The sequence below is a fragment of the Nycticebus coucang genome, chromosome 10 (genome assembly GCF_027406575.1).
Source record: "Nycticebus coucang isolate mNycCou1 chromosome 10, mNycCou1.pri, whole genome shotgun sequence".
Lineage (NCBI taxonomy): Eukaryota > Metazoa > Chordata > Mammalia > Primates > Lorisidae > Nycticebus > Nycticebus coucang.
This window is the reverse complement of record NC_069789.1, coordinates 61,029,878-61,051,962: the sequence shown is the minus strand read 5'-3', so window position 1 is coordinate 61,051,962 and position 22,085 is coordinate 61,029,878. Positions and strand designations below refer to the sequence as shown.

At 51.1% G+C, this 22,085-nt stretch overlaps 1 protein-coding gene and 1 pseudogene across 3 annotated transcripts; one reads left to right on the top strand and one right to left on the bottom strand.

The window, feature by feature from the left end:
* Positions 1 to 2,212: 2,212 nt before the first annotated feature.
* Positions 2,213 to 15,739, bottom strand: TNNI1 (troponin I1, slow skeletal type). Of its 2 annotated transcripts, XM_053605777.1 has the most exons (9): positions 15,641 to 15,739; positions 12,071 to 12,100; positions 11,391 to 11,394; positions 9,122 to 9,163; positions 8,421 to 8,552; positions 7,286 to 7,375; positions 5,688 to 5,864; positions 3,712 to 3,821; positions 2,213 to 2,584 (listed from the first exon to the last, which is right to left on the bottom strand). In XM_053605777.1, the coding sequence occupies exons 2-8, from the start codon at positions 12,079 to 12,081 to the stop codon at positions 3,714 to 3,716; spliced, it is 564 nt and encodes a 187-aa protein (XP_053461752.1). In that variant the 5' UTR covers positions 12,082 to 12,100; positions 15,641 to 15,739; the 3' UTR covers positions 2,213 to 2,584; positions 3,712 to 3,713. The 2 variants fall into 2 exon arrangements, with proteins under 2 accessions (XP_053461752.1, XP_053461753.1); XM_053605778.1 differs by lacking the exon at positions 11,391 to 11,394 and having other exon boundaries at positions 12,067 to 12,100.
* Positions 3,828 to 4,866, top strand: LOC128596206 (histone H2A.Z-like; annotated as a pseudogene). Its single transcript, XR_008383091.1, has one exon. The product of XR_008383091.1 is annotated as a histone H2A.Z-like (transcript).
* Positions 15,740 to 22,085: the final 6,346 nt, after the last annotated feature.

Here is a 22,085-nt window from a genome sequence, read left to right as displayed (position 1 = left end):
AATAACAGACTTCCTAGATTGAATCTTAGCCCACCAGTTACTAGCTGTGTAACTATGGGAAGTCATTAACCTCTCTGTGCCTCAGTTTCCCCTTCTGTAAAATGGGAGTAGTAATTGTACCTTTCTCACAGGGTTGTCATGAAGGTTAGAGGAATTAAAGTGCTAGCTGTGCCTGACACCTAAATGTACTGTATATGTGAACAGTGAGTCAGTAGGAGGCCCCAGCTCCCAGTTCCACTGGTCTGGTGTCTAGGCTGGGTCATGTTGGCCTTCATGGTGAAAAAGGACTGGAACAGAACCAGGGCTCTCCACAGACAGTGCCTTCCACCCCCAGGCCCTGTTCATGGCTACAACAGCCTCCTCTGTGGATCCCTCTCCCACCCCAAAGGAGCTCTGTGACAGAGTCTCCCCTCCCCTAATCCACTTAGGGTCTCTCCATCTGCATTCTCAGGGGATGTTTGTGCCTATGTTTGTTCTTGCCCCATCCTCACAGGAGGGATCAGGTCTGGTCCTGCCTGGAAGGAGAAGGAACCCAATGACCTCTGGGAGACCTCTGGATAGGCTCCATCCCAGAGGGTCATAAGCTTGGGTTTGTTGAGGGTGGCCCCACCTTCTCCTCCCACAGGCCTTCTATACCCAGGTGTTTCCTTGAGTCAGGCCCCGGGCTGCTCTCCCACCTTTATAGCAGGGTGGATACGCCAGTCTGACAGGGCCCCTGGTTAATAGTCGATTGGCAGAACTGAGATTTCACTCTGGAACTTGTGGCCAGGTTCTATGAAAGGGTTGGAAAAAGGTAAAACAAGGAGATGATGCTTTGGGCCCAGGCCAGCCAGAGAAGCCCTGTGAGGCAGGGAAGGGTGGGTTTCTGTGGCTGCCTGGGCATGAAGCTTAACCTCATCCTCTGTGGCCTGGACCAGCCCCATCAGGTTTTCCAGCTTTGTGTGTGTGAGAACGGGCGTGTCTGTGCCTACAGGTTTGGTAGGAGTTCTGCTTTCTGCACATGTCTGCCTCTGCCCATCTGACCTACTCAGAGCAGGAGCCCTGTGCAGACTGCTGCTTCCCCTAATGCACCCCAAGTTGTTGTTCCCACTTCCGTGCTCTCTGGAAGGAGCTGGCAGGCTGAGCAGCCCTGGGTGCCAGACCATTCCCTAGGGAGTAGCTGGCACTGCACTTTGCACCAGCTTCTGGAATTTATGGCTGGTAATACATGTGATTAGAGCGTTGAATGGGAACTCAGTAAGGTGGGTGGAAGGGGGTGCTGCTTGGACAGCTCACTTTCTCCTGGGGCCAGTGCTGGGGCAGTCAAAAAGTCAAAATTCCCTGTCTGGCCACTTCCTTCGTAGGCTTAGCTCAGAAGTCACATGACACTGCCCAGAAAAGTCAGGCTTATTCCACCTCTGGCCCAGAACCTTAGTCTCTGCTTCATAGGAACCATTCTTCTCAGGGTGATGGGAAGAGGGACGGCCCCAAACCTCCAAAGCCCCTGGGCTTATGTCCCTCACCAGGCTTTGGACCAGGATGTCAATGGGAGGGAGAAAAGACCTAACCCAGAGGAAAGATCACTGGCTGCACTACCTTGGGAACCGAATCAGTCCTGAGGGATATGACCAGCTATGACCAGTACAGGAGTGTGAAAGGGAAATAATGTCAGGAGCAGGGTAGCTAAGGGAGGAGAGAGCAGAGGCAGGAAGGACCAGAGCGCACTTGTGACAGAGCCCAGGGAAGGAACCACCTGGTGGCGAGGCTTGGAACTGCAAAGTGTCACTCCTGGAGGGCTGGATATGGGATGATTCCCCCTGCACTGTGCCAGCAGGACCAGGTGAGGGCTTGAAAACATCCTGACATCTGAGCCCAGAAAGGTCAAGTCCATCCAGCGGGTGCCAGAAAAAGATGACCCAGGTTTACAGAGGAAGCAGAGTATGGAACCAGGGAGGGGAAGCCACTCTAAATTGAGAGGCCCCACTTGAGGGACAGAATGGGGGTGATACAGGGTCTGTTCTCAGAGGACAGGGATTTGGTGAGCCAAGCATCCTCAGTGTGAGTGTGTGCTGTGTGATGCCACTGGGGTGGACAGCAGTGGGGGACCTGAGCAAGCAGTTGCCAATTCCACAGCCCTTCATTTGGATCCCGAGTTCCTGACTGTGGACACAGTGCCTGGGGCCCAGCACAGCACTCTCCTCACAAACTCCCTCTGAGCATTCACAGTCAGAGCTCCAGAAAGGACCAGGACGCTGGGTTTTTAATGGAGAGACAGCAAAGGGACTTGGCACAGGCTGGAGGAAAGGTGTGCCCACTGCCTCCTCATCCTCTGCTTGTCATGCCATGGGGGGATGGCTGGGAAACCACAAGAGCTTGAAAGTGACTGGAGTCCCACCGTCTGGGGTGAGGGCTTCAGACACTGGCGTCCACTTTTCTCCTGTGTGCCTGTTGCATCCTGGTTCCAGAGGAGAGTGAGCAGGCTGGAGGGAAGAGGTGGGGCCAGGGAGGGCTGCTCCAGATGGGGATATGGCGCAGGGTGCTGGGTGAGCCGGGCTGGAGGAAAAAGGATGAAGCCAGAGCCCACAGCACAGCACAGTAGGCTTTTCTGTAGGAACAGAGTAGTGAAAGCCATCAGTTCCTGGGCACCTGCGTGCAGTATATGAACCCCTGACTTACCTACGGCACATGGGGTACCCAGGGCTTCTCACTCCTAACACCCCTGGGCTGGCTCCCGTAGACCTCAGCTTCTCAGCTGGTGGCCCAGTTCCCTCGGCTTCCAGGATGGCTCCCTACCCACTGCTGTCCACATTGGGCCCCTCAGCTCTTGCCTGGCCTAGCTACCCTCCTCTATGACAGGTGCTCATTCCTACCTCTATTCTTTTATCACATCAGCAGCCTACACTACACACCCTTCCCCTTTACCCACTAACACTGGAAATCACGTCCTCAGAGAGTGCCTCCTCTCCAGAAAGCCTTCTCTGACTGGGGAGCTACTGGGTAGGCCCCTGCACTGTTGTGCCTTCTCTCAGAATTCCCACAGAGGATTTTATGTGGCCTAATTTTCCTGCTTTGTCCACTTTCTCCAGCTATTTCCCCAGTGGTAAGTCATATCCTCTCTGACTGGTAGCTCCCTGCAAGCAGGGACCATGAGTGCTGGGGACTTGCAGGGTGCACAAATTAAGGATGTTGCCAGGAGGTATTTAAAAGAACTTAGATTTTCAGAAAGTCAGAGCTGGAGGGACTCTAGGGATTATCTGATCCAGTGGTTCTCTTGCGTGCATCAGAACCCCCAGAGCAGTGGTTCTCAACCTTCCTAATGCCGCAGCCCTTTAATACAGTTCCTGTGGGTCACGACCCACAGGTTGAGAACCGCTGCCCTAGACGGCTGGCCCCACCCCAGAGTTTCTAATTCAGTGAGTCTGGGGTGGGGGCTGATCATTTGCACCTGGGTGATGCAGTTGCTACTGGGCCCAGGACCATACTTGGAGAACCACTGATCTCATACAACCCACAACTTCATAGATGGAGGGAACAAAACGGGCCCCAAAGTAGAAATGACATGCCCAGAGTATCCCCGTGCTGGAGCCAGGGCTGAGCCCAGGAGAGCTGACTGTCATCAGTGCTTTGCTCCCTATACGACTCTAGACACAACTCCCAGCCCTTATCTGGTGTTCCCTGTCATCCTTTAGGCTCTGATGCACCCCAAAGAGGAAGGAGCTGGTCTCTAGGTACCTCTACTGTGAGGTTGGAGACTTGGCAGCATCAAACATCTTCTTCCGGCCTTCCATCCCGGACATGGCCTCCACATTCTTCCTCCAGTCACCCACTTCTACAGGTCGCTCCTGAGGGCAGACCACACATACATCAGAACTTACCCAGCCAGAGCGGGAATCAGGCCTCCCAGCTCAGGAGAAACTGTGTGGTAAAAAGTCAGCCTCCTCAAAATGATAGGAAATTCCAACACCACCCTTCCCCAGCTGGTGTCTGGCCAAGAAGAAGTTTCCTTAGAAATCTCTAATGGTGGCAGTTTGAATCGCGGTGCGACGAAGGAGTAGGTGGTGGGATCTCGCTGTCTCTCTGATTAGCCCTTTCTCTGCCTTGCTTGTTTGAGCTTCAGCTGAATTCGAAATGGCTGGCGGTAAGGCTGGGAAGGACTCCGGAAAGGCCAAGACAAAGGCGGTTTCCGCTCACAGAGAGCCGGCTTGCAGTTCCCGGTGGGCCGTATTCATGGACACCTGAAATCTAGGATGACCAGTCACTGGACGTGTGGGCGCAACTGCCGCTGTGTACAGCGCAGCCATCCTGGAGTACCTCACCGCAGAGGTACTTGAACTGGCAGGAAATGCATCAAAAGATTTAAAGGTAAAGCATATTACCCCTCGTCACTTGCAACTTGCTATTCGTGGAGATGAGGAATTGGACTCTCTCATCAAGGCTACAATTGCTGGTGGTGGTGTCATTCCACACATCCACAAATCTCTGATTGGAAAGAAAGGAGAACAGAAGACTGTCTAAAGGATGCCTGGATTCCTTATTATCTCAGGACTCTAAATACTCTAACAGCTGTCCAGTGTTGGTGATTCCAGTGGACTGTATCTCTGTGAAAAACACAATTTTGCCTTTTTGTAATTCTATTTGAGCAAGTTGTAAGTTTAATTAGCTTTTCCAACCAACCAAATTTCTGCATTCAAGTCTTAACCATATTTAAGTGTTACTGTGGCTTCAAAGAAGCTATTGATTCTGAAGTAGTGGGTTTTGATTGAGTTGACTGTTTTTAAAAAACTGTTTGGATTTTAATTGTGTTGCAGAAGTTATAGTAACAAACATTTGGTTTTGTACAGACATTATTTCCACTCTGGTGGATAAGCTCAATAAAGGTCATATCCCCCCAAAAAAAAAAAAAAGAAATCTCTAATGGTGACAGTGGCAGGGTTACAGGTACCCGTTCGCACCCACAATGAATCACAGCCCCACGCCACACTCCTGGTCTAAAACACTGCATGTAGCTCAAGGCCACCTCTTCCAAGAAGCTTTCTCTTACTAATTTGGCTCATTTCCCTTTTTTTTAGAGATAGTCTTGCTATGTTGACCAGGCTGGTCTCAAACTCCCATTTCATCCTCCCAAATTGCTGGGATTACGAAATGTGAGCCACCATACCCAGCCTCATTTTCTTTTGTCAGCATAATACTTGGTTCATTTCTTGTCTTTATGGAGCTTCTTGGGCTTCTTGTTCCTATTATCCCTGTTCCTTCAGGGCTGTCAATTATGGGCACAAACACTGTGGATTCAACCAACTTGGAGTGATTCAATGCTGAGTGATTAAACTCAGCTCTCTAATTTCTGCACTCATGTGTACCTACACCCATGATGAAGTTCTGTCCTTTCTTCTTTCCCTGTAATGACATGGGCATTACACGTAATGACTAGGGCAACCCTAGTACCCTAAATCTCCACAGTTTCTTCATACTAGTTTCAAGATTTTTAGTTTATTCTTTGGTCTGCCTTGCTTTGTGTCTCAGTTTCCTCCTCAGAACAAAACAGCCTGCTTTCCTCCCACACTGGTCTCCCTGGTCTTCTAGAAGGTTCTATCTGACAGGTGGACTAGCCTCCAACAGGAGCTCTCAAGCCTGCCTGAGGCTGTGTGAGGGATTGACAGGGGAAAAGTGGTAGGACAGGGGGTGGAAGGTTCTGAGCAGAGGAGCCTCACCTTCTCGGTGTCTTCCTTCTTCACAGATTTGAGGTTGGCCCGCAGATCCATGGACACCTTGTGCTTGGAGCCCAGCAGGGCCCGGAGCATGGCGTCAGCTGAGACACGGACCCGGCGGAGGGGTGGGCGTTTGAACTTCCCTCGGAGGTCCATTACCTTCAGCTTCAGGTCCTTAATCTGCAGGTGAGAAGGGGCCAGAGAGCTGAGATTTTGCAAATAGCCACAGACATTTGTTGACAAATGGGTGAATAAGTACACAGATAAAGCCCATTTTGGTGAGAGGAGCTGGCCACAGCACCCTGCCTGAGGGTCTTAGGTTGCTAGGGTTCCAGCCAGAGCCACACTCAGGATTCCCCAGCTTTGAGGCCTCTAGGACACTCAGACCCACCCATCTCTTTGCAAATAGCCACTACACATTTGTTGACAAAATGAGTGAATAAGTGCACAAAGTCCGTTTTAGCCATGGATAGAGCTGTAGCCTTAAGTAGAAGAGCAGCCCCACCAAGCTCAGACTTGTGTGGTTTGGAAGCCCTGTTAGGAATACCAGGCTGCGGGCGGTGCCTGTGGCTCAGCGGGTAGGGCGCCGGCCCCATACACCAATGGTGGTGGGTTCGAACCCAGCCCCGGCCAAACTGCAACAAATAAATAGCCGGGCGTTGTGGCAGGCAGCTGTAGTCCCAGCTACTCGGGAGGCAGAAGCAAGAGAATCATTTGAGCCCAAAAGTTTGAGGCTGCTGTGAGCTGTGACGCTACAGCACTCTACCAAGGGTGACAAAGTGAAACTCTGTCTCTAACAAAAAAAAAAATTCCAACAGGAATACCAGGCTGCTTCTTCCCGTTCTACAGCCTCATGCCTGCTCTAAACTCATCCCTCCCCAGAGAGCCTTTGAGGTGGACAAAGCTGCCTGTTCTAGATCCTCCAGGGATCTCCAGGGTGTGATCTCTGGCTTGATGATCACTCAGATCATCGTTACTGAAGGGCAGAAGTGGGAAGGAGAGAATTGGTTTGTGCTCCCTCCCTCAACACCCCACTCTGCTTGGACAAATGCCCAGAAGGAGCCCTGTCCTTCCACCCTCTGCCACACCCCACTGGAGCAGAGTCTGGAAGGAGCTAATTGTTCCCACACCCCATGCTGAGCACCAGAGTGCGAGGAGTCAGAGCCCAGCATGGGTCCCAGGACCACCCCTGGGTGACCCAGGCCAAGCTCTCAGCCTCTCTGAACTTCAGCCTTCCCCTCTCCAAGGGACAGATAATAGCCCCTCTTCCATCCTCAGGCGAGTAGGGAGGATCAAAGGATATAAGGCACATGAAAGCACTTCCCAAAGGTAGGATGTTATTAACAGGCACATGAGTAGCTGTGGGGGTGAATAAAGAGGTGGCTTCTGTTAGGCTGCAGAGCCCACATGGCAGGGAGGGAGGAAGTTTGTGCTTTTCATGTGTGCTTATCCTCTGCCCATCTTCAGCCCTACAGGGTTAGGGTGGGGACACCAAAGCTTCCAGCTAAGTGGTTACCTCCCAGGCCCTGAGGAAGGAGGGGGCCTGTCAGTGCCCAGCCCACCCCCAGCCCCACGCAGCCATGCCCTTCCCACAGACTTACCTCTCTGGTGTTGTGAAGGCACTTGGCCTCAATGTCATACCGCTCTTCATCCACCACCTCCACCTTGGCATGCAGCTCCCGGCACAGGTCCTGGGGGAGGCAGATTGATCAGGCAGGCACAGAGGGGATAGCCATCGATCTCCAGCCTCTCTCTCTGCCTCCAAATCCAGCTCCCTTGGCTCTCTCTGCCCCTTAGCCAGACCTGGCCTCTGGAGAGCAGCTGACAAACTCCTCCACTGAGTGCAAAGGGTACACCCTTGGTTCTCCTTTCTGTATGTACAAGTTGGCTTTAAAAGTACTTTTCTTCCAATAAAAGAAATACAAGTTAATTGAAGACATTTGAAAACTATGTATTAAATAATAGTAATAAAAATAACTACTGTTGCTACCACCTGGAGATAATTGGTGACCTTTTTCTATATGTCCTTCCAGTCTCTTTTCTTTGCAATCATGGCATTTAAACAGCTACCAATGTTCAAAAAACATTAAAGACCTAAACTCCAAGCGGGGATGGACAAGTCTCTGGAGAAATGGGGCTTCCCTGGACAGGCACTGTGGCTCATGCCTGTACTTTTAGCACTCTGGGAGGCTGAGGCGGGAGGATTCCTTGAGCTCAGGAGTTCAAGACCACCCCAAGCAAGAGAGAGACCCCACCTTTACTAAAAATAGAAAAATTAGCCTGGCACATGGCAGGTGCCTATAGTCCCAGCTACTTGGAAGACTAAGGCTGGAGGATCACTTGAACCCAGGAATTTGAGGTTGCTGTGTGCTAGGCTGATGCCACAGCACTCTAGCCTGGACAACAGGGTGAGACTCTCTCAAAAACAAATGGGGTGGGGGAGGGGCTTCTCAAGCCCCATGCCCCAAACCCAAATGCAGCCAGATCCCTAGCTTGGCCCAACCCATCAAGTCAATTGGTCCCTCTGAGGCTCACTTGCTACCCCTATGGTATGCCATCTAGCATCAGCACCCACGGTGGCTGAGAAGGGGAAAGGAGGCCCTGACAGGGAAGAGCACCTCCTAAGTAAGTTATAGAACCTTGAGGGGTATTCATTCATTCAGGTGTCTGACACCTGGTCCCTGGGGCCACCCATGGGGGCCGCCACCCCAGTCCAGCCCATCTTTCAAGGCTCACCTGCAGGGCGCTGAGAGACAGGCCCCGCGTCTGCAGCGTGGGGATGCGCTCAGCCAGGTAGCGCACCTTCTCAGCCTCGCGCTCCTCGTTCTCCTGCTCCCAGCATTCCTTAGCCTTGGCCAGCATCAGGCTCTGGACAGGACAAACCCACTGAGCCAGGGCCCTCCTACTCCCCCTGTCCCCTGAGCATCAGGGAAGGAGGGGAGGTGGCCCCAAGCCCAGCCAGCTCTGAGACCACTGTGCAGTATACAGGTGGGGGCGGTAGCCATGGCAGGCGCATATGAAGAGATGCCAAGTGTCGGCGCACGGCATCCCCCAGGCCCCAGAGCTTGTCTTTCCCTCATAGCTTTCTCTTACCACTTTTTGTCTGTTTCGGCCCACAGAGCTCCAAAGAGAGAAACCTGAACCAAAATAAAGCAAGTCTCTGTGCCCCTACTAATAGCTTCCCATTCTGAAGCTGGTCACTGCCCCTCTCAGGACCCCAGGCAGGTGCCATAATCCATAGTTCGAGGTTCCCACCCGCTGATCAACTGAGGCTGGCACTGACTCCAGCAACGGCGGGGCTACCTCCACCGCCTCCTCCTTCTTGCTCTGGCCTCCTTCCTTTTGCCCTCCATTAATCCCTTCCATCCACTCAGGGTCTGCACGGCTGCCCCTCTGTCTCTCACAGGTGTCCCCAAGCATCCAGCCCCCAGCCTCACCTTCAGCAGAAGTTTCCGGGACGCAGTGATCTTGGGTTTTCTCTGAGGGTGAGAAAGGGGAGATGGGTACTGCAGACTGAATTGCTGATCAAGACCAAGAAAAATCCCAGCCTGGGTTCACCATCATTACCTAGAATCTTCTGCTCACCTTACAGTCCCTTAAAAGCTCCTCTATGTAATTGAACCCCTCCAATTCACAGAACACTGCAATCACCTGCCTTGATGCAAGGTGAAGCCCTCACTTCCTACTCTGGCTCTGTTGCTACTGGCCCTACGTGACATTATGCATATGCACCTCCACCATCTTTTGTCAGTAAGAATACTAGAACCCATCTCACTTAATGCTCAGAGTTATTACAGACAAAATGAGATCGTGGATATACAAATCATTTGAAAACATGAGAGAAATGTACATTTTAGTACTCGGAAAAGTAATATGGCAATACCTCGATAATCTGTCATGCTGAAGAAATAAGCTGTGAATTTCCCAAATAAATGAAGCGTATCTGTGTGGACCTCAAAACTTCTTAAAATGTTGACACCACCATATAAATCTTTGTAAGATATTAAAACACTGTTTCTTCCTCTTATGAAAAAATACTAGTTGGCTGACACAGTGGCTCACGCCTGTAATCCTAGCATTCAGGGAGATCAAGGTGAGAGGATCCCTTGAGCTCAGGAGTTCAAGACCAGCCTGAGCAACAGCGAGACCCTGTCTCTACTAAAAATAGAAAAATCAGTCAGTCGTCATGTCAGGCACCTGTAGTCCCAGCTACTTGGGAGGATGAGGCAAGAGAATTGCTTGAGCTCAAGAGTTGGAGGTTGCTGTGAGCTATGATGAGGCTACTACACTGGAACTCAGGTGACAGAACAAGACTCTGTCTCAAAACAAAAATCTATAGGTATTGTGCTGACTAGATATGTTCTGATAAGTCTTAATAAGTCCTAGCCCTGTGTCAGTGGTGCCTCGGGGATGGCGAAAGTAAGTAAGGCTGCTAGACCTCTAACTAATGAGACTACAATACCTTCCAAGCACTTGTGTCTCTTCTGGGCCATAGGCTGTCACTTCTCAGAGATACTAGTGAGCATCCTATTTGTTTCTGACAAGCTGGGAGCTGGGAACGCACAGCTCCAGCTCTAGGTTGTTATTCTAGTGCATAAAGTAGAAGTGATCAGGCTTTGCAAGAGCGGTTTTCATGCAAGAAAATACAAGTGGTTTTTTTGTCTTGTTTTGTTTTGTTTTGTTTGCAGTTTTTGGCCAGGGCTGGGTTTGAACCCATCACCTCCGGCATATGGGGCCGGCGCCCTACTCCTTTGAGCCACAGGCGCCACCCAATACAAGTGTTTTGGTACATGAAATGTGGGATTTCTAACCTAATATTCAGGGTGGGTTGTTTGTCTTTTCCTCCCCTGAAACCTAGATTTTTACTACATCTCAGGTAAGTGTGATTTCAAGAGAAATGTCCTGTTACTATAACCATCACCCTTATGATTTACACACAGTAATGTACCCATGCCAAATGTTTTATTGCCATCCTGGTTCCCCACCACTTGGTGAGCTTATGGCCACATTTGACCATCAATCAGTGGACACTCACTTAAAGATGAGCCTCAGCAAACTTCAGAAACCGACATGACTGTTGAAAAATAGTATGTTCCATTCTCATTGAGAATCTTTGTACCAAATGTCCCCTCCATCAGCACTGCCTATTCCAGCCCTTGGCATCCCTAAGTCAGCCCCGCCCCTACAGTCCCCATCCCTGGTCAGTACACAGGCTGCACTCTCAGCAGGTTGAATAAATCTGGACTGCATAGAAGACCAAGGTCAAGGTTACCTAATGGCTGGGGGGATCTGAGGACATCTCTTTGCTCCTCCCTCAATGTTCAGCCAGTGACTCTCTTCTTACCCTTCAAATATAGCTTTGCAAAGAGTCAGCTCTGGACCAGAATGGTCCCCCCAGGACTGGATGAGCTATCAAAGTGGGTGAGTGAGAACTTGCTCTCACCGAGGGTGCAGAGTCACCCCCAGATCTGTGGCAGTCCCAGGACCACCTTCCAGTGACACCGTGCCCTAGAACATCAACTCCCTGGACTTTAGAAAGTCCCAAACCAGAATCTTCACCCAAGGTGTCTATCTCCTGTGAAATTGCTTAGCCACTGAGCACCCTCCAACCTCCAGGCCTTAATCCAAACTTTCTTCTCTCAGAGCACCCCCCCATCACTAATCTGAAGAGTTAACCAGGACAGAGATACCCCAACTATCACTTACCTCGCTTCATGTATCCATCACGGGAAGGATGGGAGAAAAACAGAACACAGAGTGAGTATGAGCAATGTATGTTATATGCACACACCAGAACCATGGGGACCAGCTTGGGGAAAAGGAGGGGCCAACAGTATGTCAGAAAGAAATCAGGCATCAGGTGGGGGACCAGTTTGAGGGTTCTGTCAGAATAGAATAGAACCCAACAGCCCTTTGGACTACTAGATGTTCTTATTGTGAGGGTGTAGTCATGGTGAGTTGGGCGAGAGTGGTGGGAGGTCATGGAAGCCTCAAGATAGGGTTCCGGTAACATGAAAGGGTCCATCCCTGGGCTTGTGGGTAAAGTCTCAACGCTTTGTATACCTCCTAGGCCAATGTTAAATCATAGCCTGGCACATGCAATCCATCTGATCAGTGCAGACGGGCAAACTCTGAAGCACAGGCCAAAAATGTCTTCCCAGGGCAACCTGGGGGTGCAAGTTCTGCTCCAAGGTTGGGAGGACACATGAGACATTGGGGAAGCCAGTAAATGCTGATCCAGGTACTTGGGACTGTCCCTGTTTTAGGATCTAGTCTCCAAGGCAGCAGATTCAGGAGCTGAACAAATGATGCCTCAACTATGGGGCTGATATCTGCAGCAAAGGGAGTTGCCTTCCTGGAGCCCCAGAAGAGGCGAGAATACTTACACTTCCGGCATGGTGGCAGTGGGGCTGCACCTAGAGGGCACAGAGGAATCACCAATAAGGGAAAATTGTGACTCCCACCCCAGACCCAGGTGGGCCTTGGGAGCCAGTAATGCTGCCTGGGAAAGGGGGACCACAGGAAGAAGAAATAAGAGAAAATGGATACCAGCAGGTCAGTATGGGACAGGGATATAGGGCAGGGATCAGCAAAGGACACCCCACAAATATATCTGATTTTGCCTAAAAGGTTAGAAAATTAAAAAAGAATATGGGACAGGAACTGCATGTGAAAAGCCTGCCAAGCCTAAAATATTTACTATCAGGCCCTTTCTGGTAAAAACTTATTGACCCCATGGGGGACAGAATAGAGTTTATAGGAAGAATGTTTGCAAAGTGAGGACAAGCTGTCTTTGAACGACAAGCTGTTTGCACTTTATCCTGTGGATGAAGGTGTCACCAAAGAGCTCAGAGAGGGGAAGGCCCAGAAGCTGAATGCAGCGGAGTGAACGCTGGAATACAGGTAACCTCCACATGGGACAACTCCAGGGGGCGCCACTCACACAGATGGCAGGGGAGGTGCCGGATGGAGGGCGTTAAGACAGGAGGCAGGGACAACCCTGAGTTCTACTCAAGTTTATCCTTATTCTCTCTGGGAGGGTTTCCCTGTCTGCAAAATAAGGGGTTAAATAAGTGGTTTTCCACTTAAGATTGAGCTCGTGAATCTTTCGTTCAAACCAAATCATACTTGGAAACAAAAAAAATTCAGTCAACATGAGCAAATGGCCCTGGCTGAAGGAAGTTATAGGCGCCCTGTGGTCCTCTGTGAGGACACTTGGCCATGGAGCATGGTTTGAAGCCCCTTGACAAGGTGGTCCCTGGGGCCCAGGCCATGGGGGGGTCTGTGGGTCTCCAGGGAGGGATATTTCAAACCCAAACCTGACTCACCATCTTGCCTGGGCCTGGGCATAGAGCATTCCAGTGGAGGAGGAGAAGGGGAGGGTTGTGAAAAAGCACAGGAGAAGAAAGGGGACAATGGGGTGGAGAGTGCTGGGTAGGACAGGGCCCTGAGCTAGGCAGCACAGTGAGGGGTGGGAGAGACCAGTGAGGGGGGCAGGTAGGCTTGGAGCTCAAGATTGGGGGTTTGCATTTGGTTCAGGGACCTAGAGCAGGGCAGACTCTAAAGGTCACTCGTAAAGCACCTATCAGTAGTTTTATTCCAGAGCCACTCTGTCCTCTGTCCTGGTCTTTCCTTTCCCTCTGTGCCTATGAAGCATCCTCCTGGCCCTGGTGAAAAGGGCTTTGTCCACCTCTCCTGAGTCTCCCACCTTGTCAAAAAGCCTTCTGGGGCTCCACTGCTGCCTCTGCCACCCAGGGTGACTCAGGGGTAAATGAAGTAGAGGGTGGGTTATGACCCCAGAATATCAGCTGTTACCCTGGGCCACACAGGGAGAGGTGTAGAGAAATCCATAAATTCCCAAGATGCTTGGCTAAAATTAGAGTTTATAGGCAGTTGCTCATTCTGAAGGCTTTGCTTCACCAAAGACACTGAGGAAGCCCCAAAGACATACTAGTTGATGAAGAACCACCCCCTTGGTCTGTTCATTATCATCCTCCAGGAATGTCAGTCTCCAGGGGGCACCAGGTGTCAGCCAAGGAGATCTCAAGTCTGTCTTCCTGAGATGTGTCTCATCCTTAGTGGGCAACTGGCCATGATCGTGCCTCCTCCTCTCTCTTTTTTTTTTTTTTTGGTTTTTGGCCCGGGCTGGGTTTGAACCCACCACCTCCAGCATATGGGACCAGCGCCCTACTCCTTGAGCCACAGGTGCCGCCCCTCCTCCTCTCTTTAAGAGAGACCCACTGTCACCAGTGTGGGGCCCCATCTGCTGAGGCCAGTCTAAGCCAGCTGCCAAGCTCCAAGGCCTGCCCCATTGTCCCTCACTGACAAATGCCAGACCAAGTGGTCCCACGTCAGGCAGGAGGCCCCAATCTACGCTCTGACACCCAGCAGATGGGACCCCTTGACAGGTCCCAGGGAAGACAAGCAGGGACCTGATAAGAAGTCAGGATGTAGACAGCAGCCAAGGCGAGGCTTGAAGAGCCAGGATTCTGTCTCCCAGACAAGGAGCAAGCAGGGACATAATTAGAAAATTCACAATCGGACAGACAGAGCAACTAATCTCTGGGGTATAGCTCAGAGCTGAGCTTTTCCTCCTCCAAGGCTCTGTGGGGTAGAAAGGACAGCCTACTAGACTATGAGATTGAGATTGTGTGTACAAATATGTGTATAAGTGATTGTGTGTGAGGGAAAGAATGTGTGTGTAAGGGGAGGAACTGATCTCTTTGCACACCTAATAATCAGGCATACAAATATCTAGCCGGGTTCATGTTCTTCCCCCTGCTCCCTACCCCTGACCTTGGATCCCAGTTCAAGGGCATACCTTCCTCCTTGACTGACTTAACAAAGCTGTGCTCCCAAGCCTGTGGCTGCCGTCTGTCTACCACACACCACACCCCCATCTAGAGCTCCAAACATCAAAGCCTAATCTCAGAACTGCCATGGGATAGCGACTCCCAAAACCAGTGGCCTATGCTGTCTTTTAGCCCCCACCTCAGTCAGAGACCACCAACACCCTGCCCACCCCCAACCATGGATCACACTGTAGCCATTGCCCTGGTGCATGTGTTGCAGGGCCCATCCATAAATTCCCAAGATGCTTGGCTAAAATTAGAGTTTATAGGCAGTTGCTCATTCTGAAGGCTTTGCTTCACCAAAGACACTGAGGAAGCCCCAAAGACATACTAGTTGATGAAGAACTACCCCCTTGGTCTGTTCGTTATCATCCTCCAGGAATGTCAGTCTCCAGGGGGCACCTGCTGCCCACACCTGCTGCCACCATCTGCTTTCCCCCAGGAGGCCCCCCAACAACTGTTCTGCTCCTCAGAGCCAGGTGTGGTCAAAGGGGCTGGCCAAGAAGAGCTGGCAGTCCACCCTCCCCTGCTCCTGCTCTTGTCCTACTGTGCTGATAGATGAGTAAAGGGAGCCAAGAATGTCCCTTAAAGACAAAGCAAAGAAGCAAAATAATTTTCTGGGTCAGCGGGGAGCTCTAGTCCTGTCCTCTAGGCTCCCTGAGAGTGCTGCTGCCAGAGCGCCTGCCTTGCCTGCTGCTGGCCTTGCTTACCAGTTTCTCAAACTTCCAAATGCAGCCCCTGACCCTGTTCTCTGATTTCCAGTGCTGCTCCCTTTTCCCTTGGGTGCTCTTTCTCTCCCACCACCTGCTGGGTGCAAAAACATAATCTAGTAGGTTCTGCCTTGGGGCTCCTGAAGAGCCTAGTGGAAAATTCTCCTCCTGGCTCCCAGCCTCCAAATGGCCAGGCAGAGTTTTCACCTCTCCAAATAGTTTTTGCAGAAGGAAAGACACCATTCTGTGGGACGAAATGCTGTCAGAGCATTTTAGGACTGTTCTACCAGTACATCCATTGTACAGGTAAGACCTCCCTTTCTTCTTAAACAAAATCCCAGGTACTCTGCCTGAGTTCGACCTAGTCTGAAGTCTTAGGGCTGCAGACACTTACCTCGTTTAGCCTTTGTGAGCTGGGCTGGCCTGTGCCTCGATATAGACAGCAGACTGTGAGGGGCAGAGCCGAGGGGAGGCTATGAAAACTGTGGCCAGCAACAACTGGCCAGTAAAAATAGAACAGCCCCGCTGCCCCCTCCGATGCCCCTCCTCCCCACCACCCCCTCCCACCGCACGCACCCCGTGCAGGGCAGGTGCACACCGCAATGCACACAGCAGTCACTCGGGCTCAAAGACACAAGTGTACACAACTCAGGAGCACACCCCAAGCCTGTGCACCCAAAGGCCACCAACTGAGTGAAATCATCACCCACCTAGGGAGACATGAGCCACAGAATGGGAAAGAATGATCAGCCAGACCAGATGTGGGGTCTAGGGGGACAGAGGTGGGACTGTGGAGAGGGAGAGCAGGGGCTGTGGTGAAGGGTACAGGGAGGCCTGGAAGAGCCAGCAGTGGCTGGGGGAAGGGGACTGTCACACTGCCATTGTGTATCTTACAAGGAAATATGGAAACCAGGCCGCTGAGCCCATGCTTCAAAAGCCTAAGAGGGCCAAGCTCTCGAGTTTCAAGAATTTTTTGTGGTTCTGGTACATGTGGGATAGGAGGACACCTGGGTGTGGGGAGGGAACAGCATTGCAGGCAAACTCTAGTGGGTGTTCCTAGACTGAGCTGAAGGCAGCAGCAGCAGCAGCAGCGCCCACCTCTGTCCACCGACCCTCTATGCACCCCCATGAGGACTTCCATGAGGTTCTATACGACACCCAAGTCCCATTCCTGGAATTCAGAGAGACTAACTCACTTCTCCCCTGCCCTAACCTTCATCTTGGCCAGAAGCCAACAGATCCTAGGGGACTGGTGTGGGGGCTGCACCTGTTCACTGTGTATTTTTAGGATGGTTGATGAACACATAATACCCACCCTATAGTCAGAGAAAGACAATGCCTGCTATGTTAATCCCTGTGGCTATTATAGTCAGTCCTGTCATGGGCCATCACCTCAGGCTGGGGCAGGACAAGCAGGACACTGACCCCTCTTGGAGTCCAGAGGGGGCCTTGCAAGGCTGGCTAAGGAGCCCCAGCCATGCTCCTCAATTTATAAAAGGAGAGAGTTAGCGGGCAGGGGTGCCCTAGGAGGCACACCCCAGTGCTCACAGTAGGGGCTGCCTGCCTCTGGACTCTGACCTTCTGTCTAACAGAGGTTGGTCTACTACCGTCGTGATCAGGTAAATTTTAAGAAGTGACCATGCTAGAAAGCTGCCAGGGAGAAAGGACAGGGTGGGGACATTATGAGGGTGGAGGTCATAGAATTCCAAGTGGAGGGACTGGGATGAAAATTAAAGGCAGGTGCCAGCCAAAAGGAGCAGCTGGGGATCCAAGGAGGAATTGGGAGGCTTGGGGATACATCTACTAGAGTTTATTGCCTTGGCTGATAATGTTTATAATTTATACAATAACCTTTTTTGCAATTGAGATATGCAAAATAAATGAATTGTCCACACAAATTATCCTGCTTTTTAAAGAAGAAAAATAACGAGAACAAACTGACAGAGACCAAAGAGAGTCAAGAGAAGCCTAGAAAATAGATAGGTGACCAGATGTCCACAGCCAAACCACCAGTGGGCCCACCTCCCTCAGATCCACCCTGACCTGTGGCCCCAGTTCACACACTGTCTTCTCTGGAGTCTCTCTCCTGCCATCCACTCAAAAGTGGGCTTCAAAAGTGAGACTGTCATGACCCACTGTCATTGCACCTGCCCCAGTCTTCCTTCCTATGTGGAGTGGGTGCAGAGGCCTCCAGAGCCTGCCAGGGGGTCCCTGCTGCTTTCTGGAGGGAAGCTGCCCACACTGGCTGGGAATCTCATCCCTGTGGTCCTGGGTGCTTCTCCAGCTGAGTGTGCCCTGCAGCCTGTCTTGTGCCCTGCTTGCCTACAGAAACAGTCACCCCCTTCCCTGTGAACATCTGCCCAGGGGTAAAGTCACTCACTTCCTATTCTCCCTGAAGAGCAGGGACAGCTGTCCTGGAACTATGAGGCTCTGTCTGACACAGATGCTCACCAGCCAGGGAGGCCCTCCCCAGACACAGAGGCAGAAACAGTGTTCAAGTCCCATGAGAGTCCCAGGCAGCACGCCATGTGATAGGCTGAATAGCAGTGCCCAAAGATGTCCACACTAATGAAAATGTGAGTATGTTTCTTTATATGGCAGAGAGACTTTGCAGATGTGATTAAATTAAGGAGCTTCAGAGAGGGAGATCACCCTAGATTATCTGAGCAGGCCCAATCTAATCACAAGGGTCCTTATAAAACTGAGTGAGGTGTGAGGACCAGGGTAAGCAAAAGATGTGATAAAGGAAGAGGAGTTAGAGGGGGAAGAAGATACCACACTGCTGGCCTTGAAGATGGAGGAGACCATGGGCCCAGGGATGCAGGAAGCCTCTAGAATAGTTTTTCATCCTTTTTAAAAAATCTCACCGCACATTTGAACCTATAAACTTCCACAGCACACTTAAATTATGTTGACCAAAAAAAAAAAAAAAGTTAAAAAGTGAAAAAATATATATACTTACTGTGCTTTGAATTTCTTTCAAAAATAATTTAATTAATGATCTTCAAAATTTTTGTTGGCACATCCATCGAAAATCACTGTTCTAGAAGCTGGAAAGGCAAGGACATGGCTTCTCCCCTCAGAGTCCCAAGAAAGCAGATCTACAACACCGTGTCTTACAGCTGAGACTGATTTTGGAATCCTGCTATCCAGAACTGAAAGGTAAAAAACTTATTTTGTTGAATCACATGGTTGTGATGATTTGTTATAGCAGCAATAAGAAGCTAATACACTCTCCAGCACCCTGCTGGGCTCAGGACTTCATGTTCCAACTGTGTTTGGGACCAGCCAGGAAAACAGTGAGCTTGGGAGGCTCAGTAGGAAAACCCAGCCCAGGTTGAGCGTCTGTGTCCTTGGGGCAAGGCAACCTAAGCAGAGCCTCATGCTTTGCTGGACAGAATCCAGCCCCACCAAAGCCTGGCCTTCCCAAAAGCCAGCCCTGAGAGGATCACAGGACATCAGAGCAGGAAGATCATCCAGTCCTGTCAGTGTGCCCATCAGGAAACCACAGTCTCAAGAGGAGAGGCCACATGGTGAGTGGGTCAGGTCTTCTAGCTCCCAGCCAGGGCTTTGCTGACACTGCCCCTAAAGCAGAAGTAACTGCTTTAACTTTAGCCCAATTCTAAACCTAACACTGTCCCTTCTTTTAACCCTAAATTATCCCTGTCCCTGCCTTTAACCCCTTCAGAGTATCCAACGACCCATAGGTGCTCTTTGTATGCAATGGACAACAGCACCCCCTCCAGGTGCTGCCCCACAGATAAATGGCCTCTCCAGCCAAGTGCAGGATGCATTTCATTTCAGCCCCCTGGCTTGGCTAGCCAGGTATTCTTAAGAGGGGAGCCCTCTGGGCAGCCCTGGCCCTAACCTACTAGAACCTTCATCTTCCTGCTCTTTATCCTCTTCTTTGGTTTACTGAGGTAGCCATTTGCCCTCTTTTAGTCCATTTTGCACTCAGCATGCCAAATGCTAAAACTGACCTTATTCAGCTCCAGCTCCAAGCCTGAATCAGTGAGCCCAGCCTTCCTCCCTCTTCCTGCCATTAGCCCTAACCTTACTGCAGGCCTTGAAGACTGCATGGTGTGCTCTCTGAGCCTTGGTTTCCTCCTTGGTAAACTGGGCTAAGGGTGTGCAGTGATGGGAGGGTACTCCTGGCTTCCATGGAGACCCCCCCTCCCTGGGAAAAGGCTAGTGGCCTTTTCTTCACCTCTTTGAAAATTCAGAGAGTATGAAGCAGCCTTGACCAGAATCCAGGCCTGCAAGGTTGGTGCCCTCTCAGATCTTCTGCAACTGCTCTGCTTGATGGATGTGATGGAAAGATTGCCAATTGCCAGGAGGAGAAAGAATGAGCTGGCCCAACTTGGCAAGGCAGGGGGGAGTCCAGGAAAGAGGAGGGCTTCAGAGCGAGGGTCAGGGAAAGGAGAAGACGTGGAGGAGTTTCCACCCTCTGGTCTCACTGGTGTCTGGTGTTAACCCTTGTCCCTCCCAGGGCTTGGGAGTCCACGGGGCAAGGGAAGATAGTGTCTGGACAGAGGAGTTAAGCCTTGTAAGGCCATAGGCTGTGGAGTCAGGGCCTGTTACCTCAGTAGTTGACACCTGTCAGCACTGGCTGCTCTGGCATGGTTTGAGAAGCAGAGGAGCTCAAATTAGCAAGTGACAAGCTCAGCCCATCTATCCTCCCAGCAGCCCCTCCTGCCACAGGCCCTCCCCCAGCCCCCAGCCATCAGGGGTCATGCCTAAGTGTCAGCCAACCACGAGCCTGCTCCCCACTTCTCCACCCACTCCCACCTCAAGCTCCTCAGTTGTTCCAGGGCCAGGTTTCCTCCAGCTGAGTTCTGAGAAGGGACAGGTCCAGGGGCTGAGGAGACTAGAGCAGAAGGAACAAAGAATCCAAAAGGTTTTCACCCTCAATTTTTTGCCACAGATCAGCCTCACCATTAAGGCATGTGGCATTACAGACAGCATAGCGCAGTGAGTCAGCACACGACTTTAGAAGCAGACAGCTCTGCCACTTACTAGGAATGCTTGCTAGGGTAACAAGCAATTTGACCCTTTGAGCCTCCACATACTCATCTGTAAAATGGGGATAATAAGAGTATCCACCTCAGAGGGCTGCTGTGAGCTTGCTGTGAGGTAATGTGTGTAAAGGGCATTGCATACATCTGGCATGAGGCAAATGCTGAACAGGGGTTACAGTCGTTCTTTGAACACTCTCACGGAAGCCTCCTAGTGAGGTAAGAACTCTATTTATAAACTCCATTTTACTGATGAGAAAACAGACTCATGGTGATTAGGTGACTTGCCTGATGCCCCACAGGAAGGAAGAGGCACAGCCGAGACCTGTATCCACATCTCAGGTACCAAAGCTCATGCTCCTTAAGCAGGCCTGCGTCTGCCACAGAGCAGGTGTTCTATAAACAGGGGCCATGGTTAGTTATTACTTCATCTTCAGCCAGCACTGTGGTTTCCCCTGGGAATTTGTAATTGACCAGCCTCGGCCTCCAAAGCTCTCTATAATGCATTGTAACATTAAAATGCTAACTGACGCTTTGAATTCCTGATTCTTCATGTACCTTATTGTAAGGAGTTTGACTGTGTAGCAACAAATGGGATTAGCCACTGTTTTCAGCACTGAGACACAAGGAGGTGCCCAGAGAGAGTGTGAGGCAGCCTTGACCAGAATGCAGCCGTGCCAGGTGGGGCTGGTGAAGGCTGAACGAAGCCAAGGAGGGAGGGGTGTGAGGGCTCCGTGCATCTCAGCAACTTTCAGCCCTGGGGGTGGGTAGAACCTGTGTTGTTCAGCTCTGTATTTGTATTGCTCAGACTCTGTACCCTCCACAACACCTCCCCTTCCTTCTGACTTCCTCCCGCACCCCACCACCACAGCCCCAGGCTGTGACAGAGGAGGGGAACACCAAGACCAGGCCCACCTCCACCCCTGGCTCTCCAGTGCTGCCCCTGAGCCTTCATACCCTAAGCCTGGGGCTGGCAGTGCCCTGGCAGGTCCCTGTGAAACAGCCTGCCTCTCCAGAAATCCCCAGAATAGCCTATAATTATATGGCTCATGCCTATAATCCTGGAACTTTAGGAGGCGGAGGTGGGTGGATTGAGCTCAAGAGTTCGAGTCCAGCTTGAGCACCTGACTGAAGGAGGAGCCCCGTGTCTGGTCCCCACAGCCACTAGAGGTCCTGCTTTCCCTACACTGAATCCATAGTATTGAAGTCATCTACTTACTAGTCTGGAAGAAATGTGAGCACTGATACCATGTCTTATTTATTATCAGCGACCAGCACAGTGCCTGATACATAGTAGGTGCTCAATAATTGCTCATTGAATAAACAAATGGACAAGTGGACAACACATACAGGCACCTTCTGACCAAAGTCTGTGCAGAAACTTGGCTCTGACGGCTCATGAGAGATCCTTGCTTGTTCTTCAGGGCCCTGATATAGGTTACAGAGGTCGTGACTAAGGGTATAGGGAAAGGGCTGGCTGGGAAGCCATGTTCTTGTTCAAGTTCTTGGCACCTGGAGTGTCCAGGCACCAGCTGCCCTCTTCCCTAGGGAGTACCAGGCACAGCCACTCATTGACCTTGGAAGCAGGTGATAAACATCTCTTCCCTCCAACACATACATAGAAACAACAGCTGGGCAGCTGGGCCTTTGTTGATGTTAAACTTAGCCGCTGGGAGGTCACCACAAACAATGGCCACACCCTCCTCCTTTCCCAAGCAGGGGCAGGAGTATGGTGGGGGAAGCAGGCATGAACACAGACAAAGGGCCCTACCTTTGTGTCTGGTGACCCAGCCTCCCTGCCCACTCCACCTCACCACTCTTCTC